A 20713-nucleotide genomic window follows, 5' to 3' on the forward strand; every position below is an offset into this window, starting at 1 on the left:
AACTCGTATTATGAGATGAATGCCCAATACTAGTATCTTGTCCTGCCCAAATCTGAGACACCAGTATCAGTTTGTCCTGTCTGTAACAAACAGCCCCCAACTTTTGGAGGACCTTGCAGCTTAAGAGATAATGTTTTTGAATCGGCTATCGCTGAAAGTGTTGACGATTCCTTGCTGTCGCCCAAATTCTGATTAAATGGTCCAAACAACACAGTGCAGTGATGTAGTTCTATTGGAATGTCTCAAACATCAAAGTGTTTACTGCATCGATTAAATTAAATTATTATGTCTCCCACCACACAGTGGTGTGAGAGACATGTTGATTTACTCCAGTCTGTATGTCTGTCTGTCTGTCTGTCTGTCACAAAGCTTGTCCGCACTCTAAGTCGAATATTTCTCATCTGATCTTCACCAAACTTGAACAAAATGTGTTTGCCAGTAAGACCTTGACCATGTTCCATAACTAGCCAAATCGGCCCAGGGTCTTCGGAATTATGGCCCTTGACAATAATTAATGAATCACCTAGACTTATAAAAATGCTGAAGTATTCATTCTCAAACATGCACCAAAAACCATTCATCTTGTCCACACTCAAAGTCAAACATTTCACATGCGATCTTCACCAAACTTGAACAAAATTAAATTGTATTGTTTTTTACTTTTTTAAATCGAAAGTAAATCGATCGTCTGCTGTCGTGTCAAACTGAATTTTTAGCTCACCTGTCACATAGTGACAAGGTGAGCTTTTGTGATCACCCTTCGTCCATCGTCAGTCCGTCCGTGCGTCAACAATTTCTTGTCTGCACGATAGTGGTTTCATTTATGATTTTATTTTAACCAAACTTGCACACAACTTGTATCACCATAAGATCTCGGTTCCTTTCTTGAACTGGCCAGGTCCAGAGTTATGGCCCCTGAAAGGGCCAAAATTAGCTATTTTGACCTTGTCTGCACAATAGCAGCTTTATTTATAACTTGATTTTTACCAAACTGGCACACAACTTGTATCACCGTAAGATCTCGGTTCCTTTCTTGAACTGGCCAGATCCCATTATGGGTTCCAGAGTTATGGCCCCTGAAAGGGCCAAAATTAGCTATTTTGACCTTGTCTGCACAATAGCAGCTTTATTTATAACTTGATTTTTACCAAACTGGCACACAACTTGTATCACCGTAAGATCTTGGTTCCTTTCTTGAACTGGCCAGATTCCATTATAGGTTCCAGAGTTATTGCCCCTGAAAGGGCCAAAATTAGCTATTTTGACCTTGTCTGCACTATAGCAGCTTCATTTATGATTTTATTTTAACCAAACTTGCACACAACTTGTATCACCATAAGATCTTGGTTCCTTTCTTGAACTGGCCAGATTCCATTATGGGTTCCAGAGTTATGGCCCCTGAAAGGGCCAGAATTAGCTATTTTGACCTTGTCTGCACAATAGCAGCTTCATTTATGATTTGAATTTAATCAAACTTGCACAAAACCTGTGTCACCATAAGATCTCGATTCCTTTTTTAAACCGGCCAGATCCCTTAATGGGTTCCAGAGTTATGGCCCCTGAAAGGGCCAAAATTTGCTATATTGACCTTATCTGCACAATAGTAGCTTCATTTATGATTTGATTTTAACCAAACTTGCACACAACTTGTATTACCACAAGATCTTGATTCCTTTCTTGAACTGGCCAGATTCCTTCATGGGTTCCAAAGTTATGGCCCCTTAAAGGTCCAAAATTGGCTATTTTAGCTTTTGCAGCCATATAGATACTTCATTTATGGTTTTATTTGATACAAACTTCCAAAATATCTTCAACAACAATAAATCTTGGATTCCATGACAAATCAGGTCCAATCGTAGGTTCCAGAGTTATTTTATATCTGATTACCTCCCCTGATTGTAATCAAAATGGATTTATATCAGTAAGTACTTATAGGACTTATTTGAAATTTCATTATTGTCATTAGTTGGACTGAGCCAATCAGGGTAGATAACTATGGACTGATTTTCTGTCAAATTACCTCCCTTTATTTATCCCACTGCCAAAGGCGAAGGGGATATTAGAAATGCTCTCCGTCTGTCCGTCCGTCCGCAACAATCTTTGTCCGGAGCATAACTCCAAAAGTACTGGAGGGATTTTCTTCAAACTTCATACACTGATAGAACACATTGGGAGGAAGTGCAATGTGCAAGAACAATAACTCTACCTTGCCTATTTTTTGAGTTATTCCCCTTTATCTTATTTTCTTAAAAAATTTGTCCGGAGCATAACTTCAAAAGTACTGGAGGGATTTTCTTCAAACTGCATACACTGATAGAACACATTGGGCGGAAGTGCAGTATGCAAGAACAATAACTCTACCTTGCCTATTTTTTGAGTTATTCCCCTTTATCATATTTTCTTTAAAAAAATTGTCCGGAGCATATCTTTTTCAATGTTTGGAGGGATTTTGATATAACTTGGCACAAATGTTCACCACCACGAGACAGAGTGTCATGCGCAAGATCCTGGTCCCTAGGTCTAAGGTCAAGGTCACACTTAGAGGCCAAAGGTCAGCTACAAGAATGACTGTCCGAAGCATTTCTTCTTCATACATGGAGGGATTTTGATGTAACTTGGCACAATTATACACCATCATGAGACGAAGTGTCATGCGCAGTTCCCTTCTTTAGAATTACTTCTCTTTGTTGTTACTTTAAATAGCTTTTATTGTAACTTTTTCATTACTAGTCGTAGGGAAAAATCGAGACCACTTTTCTGTAGTACAATATGCATGCTACATCCAATTTTGAGGTGTATTTTGACCAATCTCTACCTAGTAAAGATTTTTGTGTGGACTTACAATTTTTTTTTTTTTTTTTTTTCATTTTTTTTTTTTTTAAGATTAACTTCCCTTAGTTATTACTATAAATAACTTATATTGTAACATTTTTATACGCCCGTTTGAAAAACGGGACGTATTATGGGAACGCCCCTGGCGGGCGGGCGGGCGGGCGGCGTCCACAGACTTTGTCCGGAGCATATCTTCTACATGCATGAAGGGATTTTGATGAAACTTGGCACAGTTGTTCACCATCATGAGACGGAGTGTCATGCGCAAAAACCAGGTCCCTAGGTCTAAGGTCAAGGTCACACTTAGAGGTCAAAGGTCAAATTTAAGAATGACTGTCCGGAGCATATCTTCTTCATGCATGGAGGGATTTTGATGAAAGTTGGCACAATTGTTCATCATCATGAGACGGAGTGTCATGCGCAAGAACCAGGTCCCTAGGTCTAAGGTCAAGGTCACACTTAGAGGTCAAAGGATACAAGAAAGAAAACTTTGTCCGGAGCATATCTTCTTCATGCATGGAGGGATTTTGATATAACTTGGCACAAATGTTCACCACCACGAGGTGGAGTGTCATGCGCAAGAATCAGGTCCCTAGGTCTAAGGTCAAGGTCACACTTAGAGGTCAAAGGATACAAGAATAAAAACCTTGTCCGGAGCATTTCTTCTTCGTGCATAGAGGGATTTTGATATAACTTTGCACAAATGTTCACCACTACGAGGCGGAGTGTCTTGCGCAAGAACCAGGTCCCTAGGTCAAAGGTCAAGGTCACACTTAGAGGCCAAAGGTCAGATACAAGAATGACTTTGTCCGAAGCATTTCTTCTTCATGCATGGAGGGATTTTGATGTAACTTGGCACAATTATACACCATCATGAGACAAAGTGTCATGCGCAGTTCCCTTTTTTAGAATTACTTCCCTTTGTTGTTACTATAAATAGCTTATATTGTAACTTTTTCATTACTAGTCGTAGGGAAAAATCGAGACCACTTTTCTGTAGTACAACATGCATGCTATATCCAATTATGAGGTGTATTTTGACCAATCTCTACCTGGTAAAGATTTTTGTGTGGACTTACAATATTTTTTTTTTTTTTTTTTTTTTAAGATTATCTTCCCTTAGTTGTTACTATAAATAACTTATATTGTAACTTTTTTATAATTGACCGTAGGGAAAAAAAAAAGACCACTTTTCTGTGGTACAACATGGATGTTACTTTCAAATTTTAGGTGTATTTTAAGGTATCTCTACCTGGTAAGGAGTTTTTTTGTGGACTTAGAAAAACAAAAGACTTACAATGATTACTAAACAACCACAAAATTAAAATTCCATTTGCAAATACAGGTGCTAGAGTAAAGAAATTTGCTGTGACGGGCGTATATTGTGACATTCTGGCACTCTTGTTATAATTGACCGTAGGGAAAAAACAAGACCACTTTTCTGTGGTACAACATGGATGTAAATTTCCAATTTTAGGTGTATTTTAAGATATCTCTACCTGGTAAGGAGTTTTTTTTGTGGACTTAGAAAAACAAAAGACTTACAATGATTACTAAACAACCACAAAATTAAAATTCCATTTGCAAATACAGCTGCTAGAGTAAAGAAATTTGCTGTGAGGGGCGTATATTGTGACATTCTGGCACTCTTGTTCCCTGTTAGCTTTCCATTCCTTCTTTTTACAGTAGCCATATAGAAAAACATCATAGCTATACTGTTCATGAAAATTAATAAAATTTAGCAGTAAACCACCTCACCACTGACTTATTCTTTCTTCCACATCTTTAAAACCCCTGATGTGGACCACAACTAAATGGTTCTTCAAAGTTTTCTCCAAAATTAGTACTTTCGGACACTAACTTGCCAGGAACTTTAGCCTTCAATTATGATATGCCCGGCGGGGGAATTGGCCATGTCTAACATGGCTCTTGTTTCAAATTAAAATGGGTATATCTCCGTAACTAATGAAGATACTGATCTGAAATTTCATTTATGTTAACAGATTTATTTGGCAGATCCTTCTTTTTAGCCCACCATCATCAGATGGTGGGCTATTAAAATCACTCTGCGTCCACGGTCCGTCCGTCCGTCATTCCGTCCGTTAACAATTTCTCGTTATCGCATCTTCTCAGAAACTACTTGGGGGATTTTGACCAAACTTTGTCAGAATGATGTATTGATACCCTAGTTGTGTCCCCCTGAAAATCAGACTGGTTCAACAATTTATGAGTGAGTTATGGCCCTTTGTTTATTTCTATAATTTACATAGATTTATATAGGGAAAAACTTTGAAAACCTTCTTGTCCAAAACCACAGAGCCTAGGGCTTTGATATTTGATTTGAAGCATCATCTAGTGGTCCTCTACCAAGATGATTCAAATTATTTCTCTGGGGTCAAATATGGCCCCGCCCTGGGGGTCACATGGTTTATAACGACTTTTATAGGGAAAAACTTTGAATAACCTCTTGTCCAAAACCACAGGGCCTAGGGCTTTGATATTTTGTATGTGACATCATCTAATGGTCTTCAATTAAGATTGTTCAAATTATACCCCTAGGTTCAAATATGGCCCCGCCCTGGGGGTCATATGGTTTACATAGACTTATATAGGGAAAAACTTTGAAAATCTTCTTGTCCAAACCACAAAGCCCAGGACTTTGATACTTGTAATGTAGCATCACCTAGTTGTTCTCTACAAAGTTTGTTCAAATTATGCCCCTAGGATCAAATATGGCCCCGCCCCGGGGGTCACATGGTTCATATAGATTTATATAGGGAAAAGCTTTTAAAATGTTCTTGTCAATAACTACAACATTCAAATTTGGACCACATGTATATTTTTGAGTGGCAAGATGAACCTTGACATGAGTTGACCTTGATTTTGACCTAGTGACCTGCTTTCACATTTCTGTAGCTACAGTCTTCAAATTTGGACCACATGCATAGTTTTGTGCACTGGAAAAAACTTTGACCTTGATTTTGACCTAGTGACCTTCTTTTACATTTTTGAAGGTACAGGCATCAAATTTAGACCATATGCATAGTTCCGTGTTTCAAAATGAAATTTGACATTAATTTTGACCTAGTGACCTACTTTCACATTTCTCAAGCTACAGCCTTTAAATTTGGACCACATGCATAGTTTTGTGTACCGAAAATACTTTGACCTTCACATTGACCTAGTGACCTACTTTCACATTTTTGAAGGTACAGGCTTCAAATTTGGACCACATGCATAGTTTTGTATTCCGAAAAAAAATTTGACCTTGATTTTGACCTAGTGACCTACTTTTACATTTCTCAAGCTACAGCCTTCAAATTTGGACCACTTGCATAGTTTTGTGTACTGAAATGAACTTTGACCTTAAGATTGACCAAGTGACCTACTTTCACATTTTTAAGGTACAGGCTTCAAATTTGGACCACATGCATAGTTTTGTATTCTGGAATAAAATTTGACCTTGATTTTGACCTAGTGACCTACTTTTACATTTCTCAAGCTACAGCCTTCAAATTTGGACCACTTGCATAGTTTTGTGAACTGAAACAAACATTGACCTTTACATTGACCTAGTGACCTACTTTCACATTTTTGAAGGTACAGGCTTCAAATTTGGACCACATGCATAGTTTTGTATTCCAAAATAAAATTTGACCTTGATTTTGACCTAGTGACCTACTTTTACATTTCTCAAGCTACAGCCTTCAAATTTGGACCACTTGCATAGTTTTGTGTACCGAAATGAACTTTGACCTTAAGATTGACCTAGTGACCTACTTTCACATTTCTGTAGCTACAGGCTTCAAATTTAGACCACATGCATAGGATTGTGTACCGAAACAAACTTTGACATTGACATTGACCTAGTGACCTACTTTCACATTTTTGAAGGTACAGGCTTCAAATTTGGACCATATGCATAGCTTTGTGTTCTGAAGTGAAATTTGACCTTGATTTTGACCTAGTGACCTACTTACACATTTCTCAAGCAACAGCCTTCAAATTTGGACCACTTGCATAGTTTTGTATACCGAATTAAACTTTGACCTTAAGATTGACCTAGTGACCTACTTTCAAATTTCTCAAGCTACAGTCTTCAAACTTGATGCACATGCATAGTTTTGTGTACAAAGAACTTTGTCCTTGAAATTGATCTAGTGACCTACTTTCACATTTCTCAAGCTACAGCTTTTGAATTTGGACCACATGCACAGTGTTGTGTACAGAAATGAAATTTGACCTTGAGCTAGTCAATAAGTCTTGAAATTTGGAAGACTCAAAAATGGCACATTGGTGGGCGCCAAGATCACTCTGTGATCTCTTGTGTTCACTTACAATAAAAATTTTTTAATTACTTCCCTTTTACGTTACTATAAATAGCTTATTTTTAGTAACTTTTTTATTATTGGCCGTAAGGAAAAACCGAGACCACTTTTCTGTGGTACAACATGGATGGTACCTCCAATTTTTAGGTGTACTTTGACATATCTGTACCTTGTAAGAAATTTTTTTTCTTTTTGGTTAAATTTCTTCCCTTTGTTGTTCCTGTCCTTTGGACTTAGATATTTTTTCTGAGGACCTTCTTGTCCTCAAGTGCAATGATAACAGGTGAGCGATATAGGGCCATCATAGCCCTCTTGTTTCATGAAATGATTTTAATAAGAGGTAATGTCACTGTAAACTTTAATGTCAGATACTGCCAAATGCTGCTAAACTGTCTTCGCATCATCACAATTTGTCAAACATATCGTTGAAACTGGAGATATGGGAGATGTTTAGAAAAGTATAATCGTATTCGGATATAATATTTTTGGATAAATATCGAGACCCTGTGACCGTGTTCTGAAATTTAACATTCAAGTAACAGACATGATTGATGTTATTGTAACAGAAATGATTCTAGATCTTATTTTTATAACACATACATATATCAGACTACAGGAGGCTTGACCTGAAAGTAAAACAAGAGCTCGTAGAACATGAAATGCCCCCCTTGATGCATTCAGTAATTGCACAAGGAACAGAAATTATTTGGTCACTGTACACACAAGTTCTTCTGTTTTGGGTAAATGTGACCTTGACTTTTGACCTATTGACCTTAGAATAAACAGAGGTCATCTGCTGGTCATGATCAAAAGTTTCGTACCCGGAAATGGTTTAACTGTTCCAGGTCACTGTAACCTTGACTTTCGGCCTACTGACCTCAAAATCAATAGGGGTCATCTGCTGGTCATGATCAACCTCCATATTAACTTTCATGATCCTAGGCCCAAGCGTTCCGGAAACCATTTAACTGTGACCTTGACCTTTGACCTACTGACCTCCACATCAATAGAAGTCATCTGCTGCTCATGATCAACCTCCCTACCCAGTTTCGTTATCCTAGGTCCAAGCATTCTCAAGTTATTGTCCAGAAACCGTTTAACTGTTCCGGGTCACTGTGACCTTGACCTACTGACCTCAAAATAAATAGGGGTCATCTGCTGGTCATGACCAACCTCCCTATCAATTTTCATGATCCTAGGTCCAGATGTTCTTGAGTTATCATCCGGAAAACGTTTAACTGTTCTTTGTCACTGTGACCTTGACCTTTGACCAACTGATCTCAAAATCAAAAGGGTCATCTGCTGGTCATGACCAACCTTCCCGTCAATTTTCATGATCCTAGGCTTAAGTATTCTTGAGTATCTGGAAACCGTTTAACTGTTCTGGGTCACTTTGACCTTGACCTTTGACCAACTGATCTCAAAATCAATAGGGGTCCTCTGCTGGTTATGACCGATCTCCCTATCAACTTTCATGATCCTAGGCCCAAACGTTCTTTAGTTATCATCTGGAAACGGGTTGGTCTTCATACTGACCGACAGACAGACAGACCGACATCTGCAAAACAATATACCCGTCCTTCTTCAAAGGGGGGCATAAATATGTAATGTCAATAATTCATAATTTGGTCAAATTTTTCTTGGCGTTGATACTACTCCTTCTTGCAGGAGTGGGTATTCCTCCCACACCCTCCCCCCATATTGACACTTTGCAGTTTTATGTGCCCTTTTACCAGCTGCCACCCTGTCCATTTCAAAATCTGACTGCAGCACTGTTTTACTACCGTAATGGAAATTACAAAAAATTCAAAGAAGGAGGGAACACCCCTCCCCACACCCACCCTGCTACCAACCGAATAAAAGTGGCTCAAACTTTTTTCAGTCCATTGTGGGCCCTGTCAGTCTACATGGATCAATGTGTGATGCAGACTTAAATTTGCAAGATACTGCATTAAAGTAAAGGAATGCTTGCCAGCAGTATTTAGACACATACGCTGCCATATGGCCTCAACACGACTTTATACGCTATAGCTACTGACAGATGGTCAAAACTGCTAATAAATCACTTAAGGACTACTGACATGGTTTTGAAGGGGTAAACAGGTCTGCTAACATTTGGAAATGGCAGTCAAATGTTTATATAATATATTCTAATGTTCCTTTGATGAAGTTCTGTAGATCAAGGATGACAGTCCCGATTACTAAAAAGTATGGCCACCATCTGCTGGGCATTTAAGTATATTGAGGACGCTTCGAAAATTATCTCGTTTGAAACTGTTCCATTTGAGAATTCACACAGTATTTCCTTTGGTGACCTTCTACCAAAATTGTTAAATTATCACCATTATGACAAAACCCCATGGTTTTGAGCTGTGAAAGTCAGGTGAGTGATCTAGGACCGTCATGGCCCTTTTGTTTAAGTTTAGTAGAAACTTTTAAAATAGTTTTGTTGGCAAACACTGGCACTACTTCAAAACAATTTCACAGATTTTCCTTGCATATCCATCTAGCAGAACTGTTCAAGCAAACAGCGTAACTCAGGTGAGCAATCTATGTTATTTAAACATCTTCTCCATTGAAACTACTGATCAGAATTACACCAGACTTGGATTGTATCATCCTGGCAAAGTCCCCTCTCAAGTTTGTTCAAATTAGGGCACTTGGGCCCCTTTTAAGGGCAGCTGGAGTTGAAAATAGAAAAACCTTTAAACAACTTCTCATGAAATGCTTGATGGATCATAATCAAACTTGGTCTGTAGCAAGTGTTAGATCCTTTCTCAAATTTGTTCATCTTATGAACTATTTAATGGATCTTCATCAAACTTAGCCTGTAGCATCAGTGTAAAGTCTTCTCTTAAATGTGATCAAAAGGGGACACTTGCCCCCAGTTAGGGGCCGCTAGAGCTATAAATAAAAATACCTTTAAACAACTTCTCCTGAACTGTTAAATGAATCTTCAGCTTACTAAGCATAATTGTCAGTTCCTATTGCCAATTCATTGAAGTGTGGGCAGTTGGCCCCTTTTAGGGCCACTATAGCTAAAAAAAGATCATAATATTATATTTAAAAGACTTCTTCTCATGAACCATTTAGTGGATATTCATCAGACATGGTAGCATCAGTGTAAGGTCCCCTCTCAGATTTGTCTGAATGGGGGCACTTGGCACTTTTAAGGGGCCGTTTGAGCTAAAAATAGAAATAAATACCTTTAAATGACTTCTCCTTATGAACCCATTGATGGATCTTCTTCAAGCTTGCTCTAGAATCATTTTAAGGTCCTTTCTCAAATTTGTTTAAATGGGGGCACTTTGTCCCTTTTAAGGACTGCCAGAGCTAAAAATAGAAAGCATTTAAAAGGAAATTTGATTATGAACTTGGTGGCCTCCATGGTCGAGTGGTTAAGATGACTGACTTCAAATCTTTTGCCCCTCACCGATATGAGTTAGAGCCTCACTTGGGACGTTGAATTCTTCATGTGAGGAAGCCATCCAGCTGGCTTAGAGAAGGTTGGTGGTTCTACCCGGGTGCCTGCCTATGATGAAATAATGCCCTGAGGGACACCTGGGGTCTTCCTCCACCATCAAAGCTGGAATGTAATGATATGACCTGTAACTGTGTCGATGCAAAAAAAAACAACCAAAAAAAACGCATGAACCATTTGATGGATCTTCATTAAACTTGGTCTGTAGCATCATTGTAAGGTCTTCCCTCAAATTTGTTCAAATAGGGGGATTAGGCCGCTTTTAGGGCCACAAGAGCTAAAAATAAAAATATATTTAAATGACTTCTTCTCATGAAGAGCATGAGGGATTTTTATCAAACTTGGACAGTTGCATCGTTGTAAAATCCTCAGGTTTGTTCAAATAGGGGCACTTGTCCCCTTTTAGGGGCCACTAGATTTTAACATAAAAAATCTGTATAAAACTTCTTTTACAGACAGCTTGATAGATCCTCATGAAGCTTGGTCTGTAGCATCATTGTTATGCACTCCCCAAATGTTTAGCCCACCTGAGCACAAAGTTTGTGCTCGGGGTGAGCTATTGTGATCGCTCACCATTTGGCGTCCGTCCACACTTTCCTTTAAACAAGATCTCCTCCTAAACCACCAGGCCAATTTTGATGAAACTTCACAGGGATGTTCCTTGGATGGTCTTCTTTAAAAATAATTCAGAGAATTGAATTCCATACTGAACTCTGGTTGCCATGGCAACCAAAAGGAAAAACTTAAAAAATCTTCTGGTGTGGGAGACATATTGATTTACTCCAGTCTCTGTGTGTGTCTGTCTGTCTGTCTGTCACAAAGCTTGTCCGCACTAGTTAAAAACTAGGTCACTAGGTCAAATTATAGAAAACTTTCGTGTATGCGATAGAGACTGTATTTTTATGCCCCCGAAGGGAGGCATATTAGTTTTCATCAACTGTCCGTCCATTCGTTAGTTCGCTCGTTTGTTCGTCACAACGTTAACTTTTTGCATGAAGGCACTTTACTCATGAACCACTGCACCCAGGACCTTCAAACTTCACATGCTGATAGTACTTATTGAGTACACGACCCCTACTGACTGGGGTCACCAGGTCAAAGGTCAAGGCACTGCGGGGGCATTTGTCACCATTAGTGACAGCTCTTGTTCAATTGATTTTCATGAAATTTGGTTAGAATGATTGCCTTGATGAAATTTAGGTCGAGTTTGAATATGGGTCATCAGGGTTCAAAAAGTAGGTCACTAGGTCAAATCAGAGAAAAACCTTGTGTATGCGATAGAGGCTGTATTTTTAGCTCACCAGAGCCAAAGGCTCAGGGTGAGCTATTCTGATCAGTCACCATCAGGCGTCCGGTGTCCTTCGTCAAGAGTTGTCCATTTCGCTTCAGATATTTTGAGAAAGTCATTTTTTAAATATCAAATAGAAAGTCATTTTTTAAATATCAAATATTTCTTTTTTTTACATTGAGGAGAGGAAAACCATGAATATATTTAGTAAATTGGTACACTTAGCTATCATTTCACTCTGAAAAAAGTCTGTAAAGATGAAATTGAATTTTTTAGGTACCATCTCTAAAATTATATGAAATATAATGTTACTCCAAGGTATCTAACTACTTTAAGCTCAGTCATGCAAACAGTTTGTATATGTGTAAATAACAGATACTTATTTCAGTAAAAACAAAACATCTTGAGTAATGAGGGAGAAAAAAGATTGTGATAGATGAAGAAATTACATTATTTATTCTCATTTGCTATAAAACATGTACCATGTTGTGCAGTTTTATTTCAAAGTCAACTTTTAAACAGGCTATATAGTATGTAGTGATTAATTGCACGTTAATTTCAGGGTAATTAACATGCATAGCACATAATTGATCTCAGACTAGCAAACATATCAGCTCATTATATATTCTGAGAGTGTTGTTTAAGAGCATAATTATGTTTTTTGTGTTCTATAGGGGTTTTTTTTATCAAATTTTAGATATGATGCATACTTGTTCACCTTACAAATATTTAAATGTTCTGTCCATGTTGAATACATAGTAAAATATTTTTATGGGAATCTACCATGCCCTTGAGATCTACCGAGATTTTGAACATACCTCATACTAAGGATGGGACTTCCTAATTTACCACAACTTAACTGGCAGTGTAGATTTATTAGTCCTGTGCTGGTCCTAAGATTTGTTTTATGGACTTGCTTGGATAGACCTGAAACTGGGCCATCTAAGGTAAAAACTAGGTCAGTAGGTCAATAAATAGGAAAACCTTCTTAGTCACCAGTTTCAAGGACTATAGGAATGTGCTTTTTCGTCTGACAGTCAGTCCTTCCGTCCGTCCATAATTTCGTGTCCGGTCCATAACTGAGCTTTTGTGATCACCCTTCGTCCGTTGTCAGTCCGTCCGTGCGTGCATCCGTCAACAATTTCTTGTCTGCACGATAGTGGTTTCAGTTATGATTTTATTTTAACCAAACTTGCACACAACTTGTATCACCATAAGATCTTGGTTCCTTTCTTCAACTGGCCAGATCCCATAATGGGTTCCGGAGTTATGGCCTCTGAAAGGGCCAAAATTAGCTATATTGACATTGTCTGCACAATAGCAGCTTTATTTATGATTTGATTTTTACCAAACTTGCACACAACTTGTATAACCATAAGATATTGGTTCCTTTCTTGAACTGACCAGATTCCATTATGGGTTCCAGAGTTATGGCCCCTGAAAGGGCCAGAATTAGCTATTTTGACCTTGTCTGCACAATAGCTGCTTCATTTATGATTTTATTTTAACCAAACTTGCACACAACTTGCATCACCACAAGATCTTGGTTCCTTTTTTGAACTGGCCAGATTCCATTATGGGTTCCAGAGTTATGGCCTCTGATAGGGCCAGAATTAGCTATTTTGACCTTGTCTGCACAATAGCAGCTTCATTTATGATTTGAATTTAATCAGACTTGCACAAAACTTGTGTCACCATAAGATCTTGGTTCCTTTCTTGAACAGGCCAGATCCCATAATGGGTTCCAGAGTGATGGCCCCTGAAAGGGCCAAAATTAGCTATTTTGACCTTTTCTGCACAATAGCAGCTTCATTTATGATTTGATTTTAACCAAACTTGCACACAACTTGTATCACCATAAGATCTCGGAAGGGACATATTATGTTATCGCCTCGGTGTCCGTCTGTCTGTCTGTCTGTTGGTTAGCAATATCACTTCCGCTCTGAAACTCTTGAACCCCTTGAAGGATTTCAAAGAAACCTTACACAAATGTTCACCTCATAGAAACGACGTGCAGAGCGCATGTTTTGGATGGCTCACTTGAAGGTCAAGGACACACTTAGGGGTCAAAGGTCATATGACTTTGTTTTGTGTGTATATTGCTCTGCATTTGCCTTGCATTGCAGTGCTCTTGTTTTTATTTGGCAGATCCTTCTTTTGTTCACTTACAATAATTTTTTTTTAATTACTTCCCTTTTATGTTACTATAAATAGCTTATTTAGTAACTTTTTTATTATTGGCCGTAGGGAAAAACCGAGACCGCTTTTCTGTGATACAACATGGATGGTACCTCCAATTTTTAGGTGTATTTTGACATATCTTCACCTTGTAAGAATTTTTTTTTTCTTTTTGGTTTAATTTCTTCCCTATGTTGTTCCTGTCCTTTGGACTTATGGCTATATAGAAAACTGATTTCAAAACAATTTTGCACAAGACTAGTGTTCCTTGGCAGACCCTCTACTATATTCCTTAAAATAATTTTGATTCAGAGAAAAACATGGCCCCCAAGGGGTTTTGCTTATTTTCCCTATATGCCTATATAGAACTTTGAAAATCTTTTTGTCAGAAACTGCTGGTCCGTTTTCAAAATAATTTTACACAAATGTTTCTTGGGTGACCCTCTACCAAATTCCTTCAATAATTTTAATTCATTGAAAAAGTGGCCGTCTGGGGGAGGGGCTCATTTTCCCATTTGGCTATACAGAAAACTTCTTGTATGAAACTACTGGCCTGATTTGAAAATGATTTTATTTGAAGTAACTTTAAGAAAATTTCAACTATATTTTCTCATAATTCTTTTGATTGATCTTGATTATGATATTTTGACCTTCTTGTCCTTAAGTGCAATACAGGTGAGCGATATAGGGGCATTATGGCCATCTTGTTTTTTTTTAGGATTAACTTCCCTTTGTTGTTACTATAAATAACATATATTATGACCTTTTTTAGCTCGACTATTCGAAGAATAGAGGAGCTATCCTACTCGCCCCGGCGTTGGCGGGAGCGTTAGCGTGAGCGTCACACAAATGTTAAAGTTTGCGTACCACCACAAATATTTTCAAAGTCCATTGAGATATTGCTTTCATATTTTGCATACTTGTTTACCATCATGTCCCCCCCCCCCCTCCCAGTCTGTAAAAAGGAGGAGGCAATTCTATCAATCATTTTGACTGAATTATGGCCCCTTTTCGACTTAGAATGAATGTTAAAGTTTGCGTACCACCCCAAATATTTTCAAAGTCCATTGAGATATTGCTTTCATATTGTGCATACTTGTTTACCATCATGAACCCCAGTCTGTAAAAACGAGGAGGCAACTCTATCAATCATTTTGACTGAATTATGGCCCCTTTTTGACTTAGAATAAATGTTAAAGTTTGCGTACCACCCCAAATATTTTCAAAGTCCATTGAGATATTGCTTTCATATTTTACATACTTATTTACCATCATGACCCCAGTCTGTAAAAAGGAGGAGGCAACTCTATCAAGCATTTTGACTGAATTATGGCCCCTTTTCGACTTAGAATATGCTTATTGTAATGTTAAAGTTTTACTCATTGCTTATATTATACTATCAAGCACTGAGAATAATTGTCCAAAAAAATTCCATATGAAAATACAGGTGCTAGTGTAAAGAAATTTCCTATGACGGGCATAATATTGTGACATTCTGGCACTCTTGTTTATATTTATAGATGTTATGAAACAATGAACAACTGTAGGTTTTTGTATATGCAAATTTTAATCCAGTGTTTTGTTATAACATATTGTATATATAGTACAATATTGTTTATAATACATCATTGACAGATATCAGTTCATTATGTTATTCTGCAGTAGAGAAAATTTAAGGAGCCTTCCAGTAGGGGACTTTATATTGCATGGCAATACTTCATTCACTTGTTAACTCTGTAGTAGTCACATTTTCTACCTGATCTTCATTAAAAAAAATTTCAGAATGCATATCCCTATGAAATTTTGGTCAAGTTAAAAACTTGGTTACCTGAGGTCAAAAACTAGGTCACTAGGTCTTATAATAGAAAAAAAAAACTTATTAACACTCTAGAGGCCATATTTGCAAAACTTTGTCAGATTGTTGTCTGAATGAAATTTAGGGCCTTTTTGAAACTTGGTAGCATGAGTTTTAAAACTAGTTCACTATGTCAAATTGTGGAAAAACCTTATTAACACTTTCAAAATAATTATGTCTCTCCCCTCCTCCCAGCCCCTCACTGGGGGAGACATATTGTTTTTGCCCTGTACGTCCAATCGTCACACTTCATTTCCGATCAATAACTGGAGAACCATTTGACCTAGAACCTTCAAACTTCGTAGGATGGTGGCAGGGCTGCTGGAGTAGACGACCCTATTGTTTTTGGGGTCACTACATCAAAGGTCAAGATCACAGGGACCTGAACATTGAAAGCCATTTCTGATCAATAACTTGACCCAGAATGTTGAAACTTCATAGGATGATTGTTCATGCAGAATAGATGACCCCTATTGATTTTGGGGTCACTCTGTTAAAGGTCAAGGTCACAGGGGCCTAAACATTGAAAACCATTTCAAACCAATAAGTTGAGAACCACTTGACCCAGAATGTTGAAACTTCATAAGATGATTGGTCATGCAAAGTAAATGGCCTCTATTGATTTAGGGTCACTCTATTAAAGGTCAAGGTCACAGGGGCCCTATTGATTTGGGGTCACTCTATTAAAGGTCAAGGTCACAGGGGCCCTATTGATTTGGGGTCACTCTGTTACAGGTCAAGGTCACAGGGGCTTGGAACATGGAAAACCATTTCTGATCAATAACTTGAGAACCACTTGACCCAGAATGTTGAAACTTCATAGGATGATTGGTCATGCGGAGTAGATGACCCCTATTGATTTTGGGGTCACTCTGTTAAAGGTCAAGGTCACAGAGGCCTGGTCATGTAAAATCATTTCTGGACAGTAACTTGAGAACCACTTAAACCAGAATGTTGAAACTTCATAGGATGATTGGACATACAGAGTAGATGACCTCTATTGATTTTGGGGTCACTCTATAAAGGTCAAGGTTACAGCGGACAGAAAATGGAATTTCTGGTCAATAACTTGAGAACCATTTGACCTAGAACTTTCAAACTTCATATGGTGATAGGACTTACAGAATAGATGCATGGCCCCTATTGTTTTTGGGGTCACTCCATCAAAGGTCAAGGTCACAGGGGGCTGAACATAGAAAACTCTTTCGAGTTAAGGACTTGAGAACCACTTGACCCAGAATGTTGAAACTTAATAGGATGATTGGACATGCAGAGTAGATGACCCCTATTGATTTTGGAGTCACTTAATCAAAGGTCAAGGTCACAGGAGTCTCAGCAATAACTTGAGAACCACTAGGCCCAGAATGTTGAAACTTTGCAGCCAACCATCAGTGTCTCTTTGACTTTCGCTCCTGTCCCCTATTGACTTCTTGCCTATACGACTATGCACTGGGGGAGACATGCGCTTTTTTACAAAAGCATCTTCTAATTTCACAGATATTTTGCTTTAATGACCCATTAAAGAAACTGTTCCAGCAAGCTGTGAAACTCAGGTGAGAGAACATGGTCCTCTTGTTTTATTAGCTCACCTGTCACATAGTGACACGGTGAGCTTTTGTGATCCCATTTTGTCAGTCGTCCATCCATTCACAATTTCTTGTGAACACGATAGAGACCACATTTTGCAATCAACTTTAATCGAACTTGCACACAACTTGTATTGGCATAATATCTCAGTTCCTTTTGAAAACTGGCCAGATCCCTTCATGGGTTCCAGAGTTATGGCCCCTTATAGGGCCAAAATTTGCTATTTTTGGCTTGTTAACACGATAGAGACCACATTTTGCAATCAACTTTAATCAAACTTGCACACAACTTGTATTGGCATAATATCTGGGTTCCTTTTGAAAACTGGCCAGATTCCATCATTGGTTCCAGAGTTATGGCCACTTAAAGGGCCAAAATTTGCTATTTTTGGCTTGTGAACACGATAGAGATCACATTTTGCAATCAACTTTAATCAAACTTGCACACAACTTGTATTGGCATAATATTTCGGGTTCTTTTAAAAACTGGCAAGTTCCTATCATGGGTTCCAGAGTTATGGCCCCTTAAAGAGCCAAAATTTGCTGTTTTGGCTTTTGCAGCCATATAAAGACTTCATTTATGGTTTGATTTGATACAAACTTGCAAAATATCTTTAACAAAAATAACTCGTAGATTCCATGATGAATCTGTCAGATCCATTCATTGGTTCCGGAGTTACAACCCCTGACTGACCCCTGAAAGAGCCAAAATTTGTTAATTTTTACCTTGTGAACACGATAGAAGTGACATTTTATATTTGATTTTAACCACACTTACACACAACTTAAGTTACAAAAAGATCTCAGTTCCATTATGAGTTCTAGCGTTACTGCCCCTGAAAGGATCAAAATTTTCTATTTTGGCCCTTTCAGCCATATAGAGGTTTCATTTATGCTTTGATTTGATACAAACTTGCACAGAATGATTATCTTGATGATCTCTAGGCTTGGATCGAAACTAGGTCATGTCAGGTCAAAAACTAGGTCATGAGGTCAAATCAAAGGAAAAGCTTGTTTGAACAACCTAGAGGTCACATTTATGACCCTATCTTCATGAAACTTGGTCAGAATGTTTATCTTGATATTTCTAGGCCAAGTTTGAAACTGGATCGTATGGGGTCAAAAACTAGGTTGCCCGGTCAAATTAAAGGAAAATCTTGTTAACACTCTAGAGGCCACATTTATGACCCTATCTACATGAAACTTGGTCAAAATGTTTATCTTGATGATCTTTAGGCAAAGTTTGAATCGGTGTCAAAAACTAGGTCGCTAGGCCAGATTAGAGGAAAATCTTGTTAACACTCTAGAGACCACATTTTAAGTTTGAAACTCTTGAGAATAGGTCAGAATGTTTGTCCTGATTAAATCTAGGTAAAGTTTGAATATGGGTCATCTTAGTTCAAAAAACTAGGTCATCCCGTCAAATCAAAGAAAAACTTCAAGTATGCAATAGGGGCTGCATTTTTCTGATGTGCATGAAACTTGGTCAGAATGTTCGTCTCCATGAAATCTCGGGTGAGTTTTTATCTGGGTCGCATGGGCTAAAAAACTAGGTCAACAGGTCAAATCAAAGAAAAAGATTGATTACACTCTGGGGGCCACATTTTTTATTCAATCTTCATAAAACCTGGTCAGAATGTTTTGTATCATGAAGTCTTGTATGATTTCGAATCTGGGTCATGAAGGGTCAAGAACTATGTCACTTCGTATAATCAAAGGATAAGCTTGTTTACACTCTAGAGGCCACTTTTTTTGCTCCAATCTTCACGAAACTTTGTCAGAATGTTTGTTTCTCATGAATCATGGACAGGTTCTTATCTGGGTCATGTTGGGTCAAAAACTAGGACACTAGGTCAAATCAAAGAAAATGCTTGTTTACACTTGGGCCACATGTTTGGTCCAATCTTAATGAAAATTGGTCAGAATATTTGTCTCTATGAAATTTCGGATTTGGTCCGGTTGGGTTAAAAAGTAGGTCACTAGGCCAAATCGAAGAAAAATCTTGTTTACACTCTAGAGGCAACATTTTTGCTCCAATCTTCATGAAACTTGGTCAGAATGTTTATCTCCTTGAAAACTTGGTTGAAACTGGGTCATGTGGTGACAAAAACTGGGTCACTAGGTCAAACATGTTTTCACTTTTATGATGTGTTACTCTGGTGAGTGACCTAGGGCCATCTTGTTTTAAAGAACCTGTTGGCGTGATGCAATTGAAATCCTGGTTTTCATGGAATTTCCATGTTTCTTGTTATTTTTGTTGATTAATTATTGTTTCATACAGTTTCTAATACCAACGTGGTCATTTCTCTTTATATTTACCAAAAAATAAACTTCTGTTACAAAATGTGTTTGTGATATTACAGGAAATTTCACATCAGTTTGCCTTTCTGTTTACATGAAGTGGTAACAGCAATCTTTAGTTTTAGTCTTGGATCCGAGTTTCACAAGTTAGCATGAGATAACAGTTATAACATTAATTAAATTTAGATACCAGAATTACAGAAAAATACTCATGTGTTACGTTGTGTTCTTTAATAAAGGTTCTAAATTTCAGGTTTCCCAGCAACGTATTCTTGCATTTATTAAACGCCTAGCAACATTATGTGTGCAGCAGACGTCTTCAGGAATGTTAGGATTACTTGCTGCCATCCGCAGTTTCATGCTGGTAATTCATTTTAATTGATTATTTATTTATATGATTTATAAAGTTTTAGATCGACCAAGCACTGCAACATACCGTATTTTGGTGTGTATTGGTCGCGGTAATGTATAGTACGCACCTAATTTCTGCTCTGGAAATGGTCAGAAAATTTAAGTTTCAGCATATAAGTTGCTGTTAAATTTCAGATTTTTCCCAGCAATATTAAATTTTACTGGCAATTATGGCGGTAGCCATGTTGATGCCGTGGACTGAATTATTAATGGAACTTGATTGGTGGAAAGCTTACAGCATTATTTTCGACGTACCAACGGTAGTATCGGTAACTGACTTTAGTCTGAAAAAAGATGTGTTTTATTCATTTTTATTATACTTTAAAAAACATTTAGACAATATCAGGCAAACTTCTTTCGAAATATTTGTGTGGCCCTGCAGTCGGCTTGAGTTTACATTCTGTAATTGTGCAAGTTAGTGTGAATTGTTTGCACAGCAATTATTAACACCTT

At 37.9% G+C, this 20713-nt stretch overlaps 1 protein-coding gene across 1 annotated transcript in view; it reads left to right on the forward strand.

Moving 5' to 3' along the window:
• The window catches only part of LOC123547002 (nucleolar complex protein 3 homolog), a 323445-nt gene that overhangs the window by 225203 nt on the left and 77529 nt on the right, over positions 1-20713 (forward strand). The window contains exon 17 of the mRNA XM_053551318.1: positions 20103-20213. Coding sequence (XP_053407293.1) covers positions 20103-20213 — 111 coding nt within the window. The remainder of the gene's footprint in view (positions 1-20102; positions 20214-20713) is intronic.

Source organism: Mercenaria mercenaria, chromosome 9 (genome assembly GCF_021730395.1).
Source record: "Mercenaria mercenaria strain notata chromosome 9, MADL_Memer_1, whole genome shotgun sequence".
In the NCBI taxonomy this organism is placed as follows: Eukaryota; Metazoa; Mollusca; class Bivalvia; order Venerida; family Veneridae; genus Mercenaria; species Mercenaria mercenaria.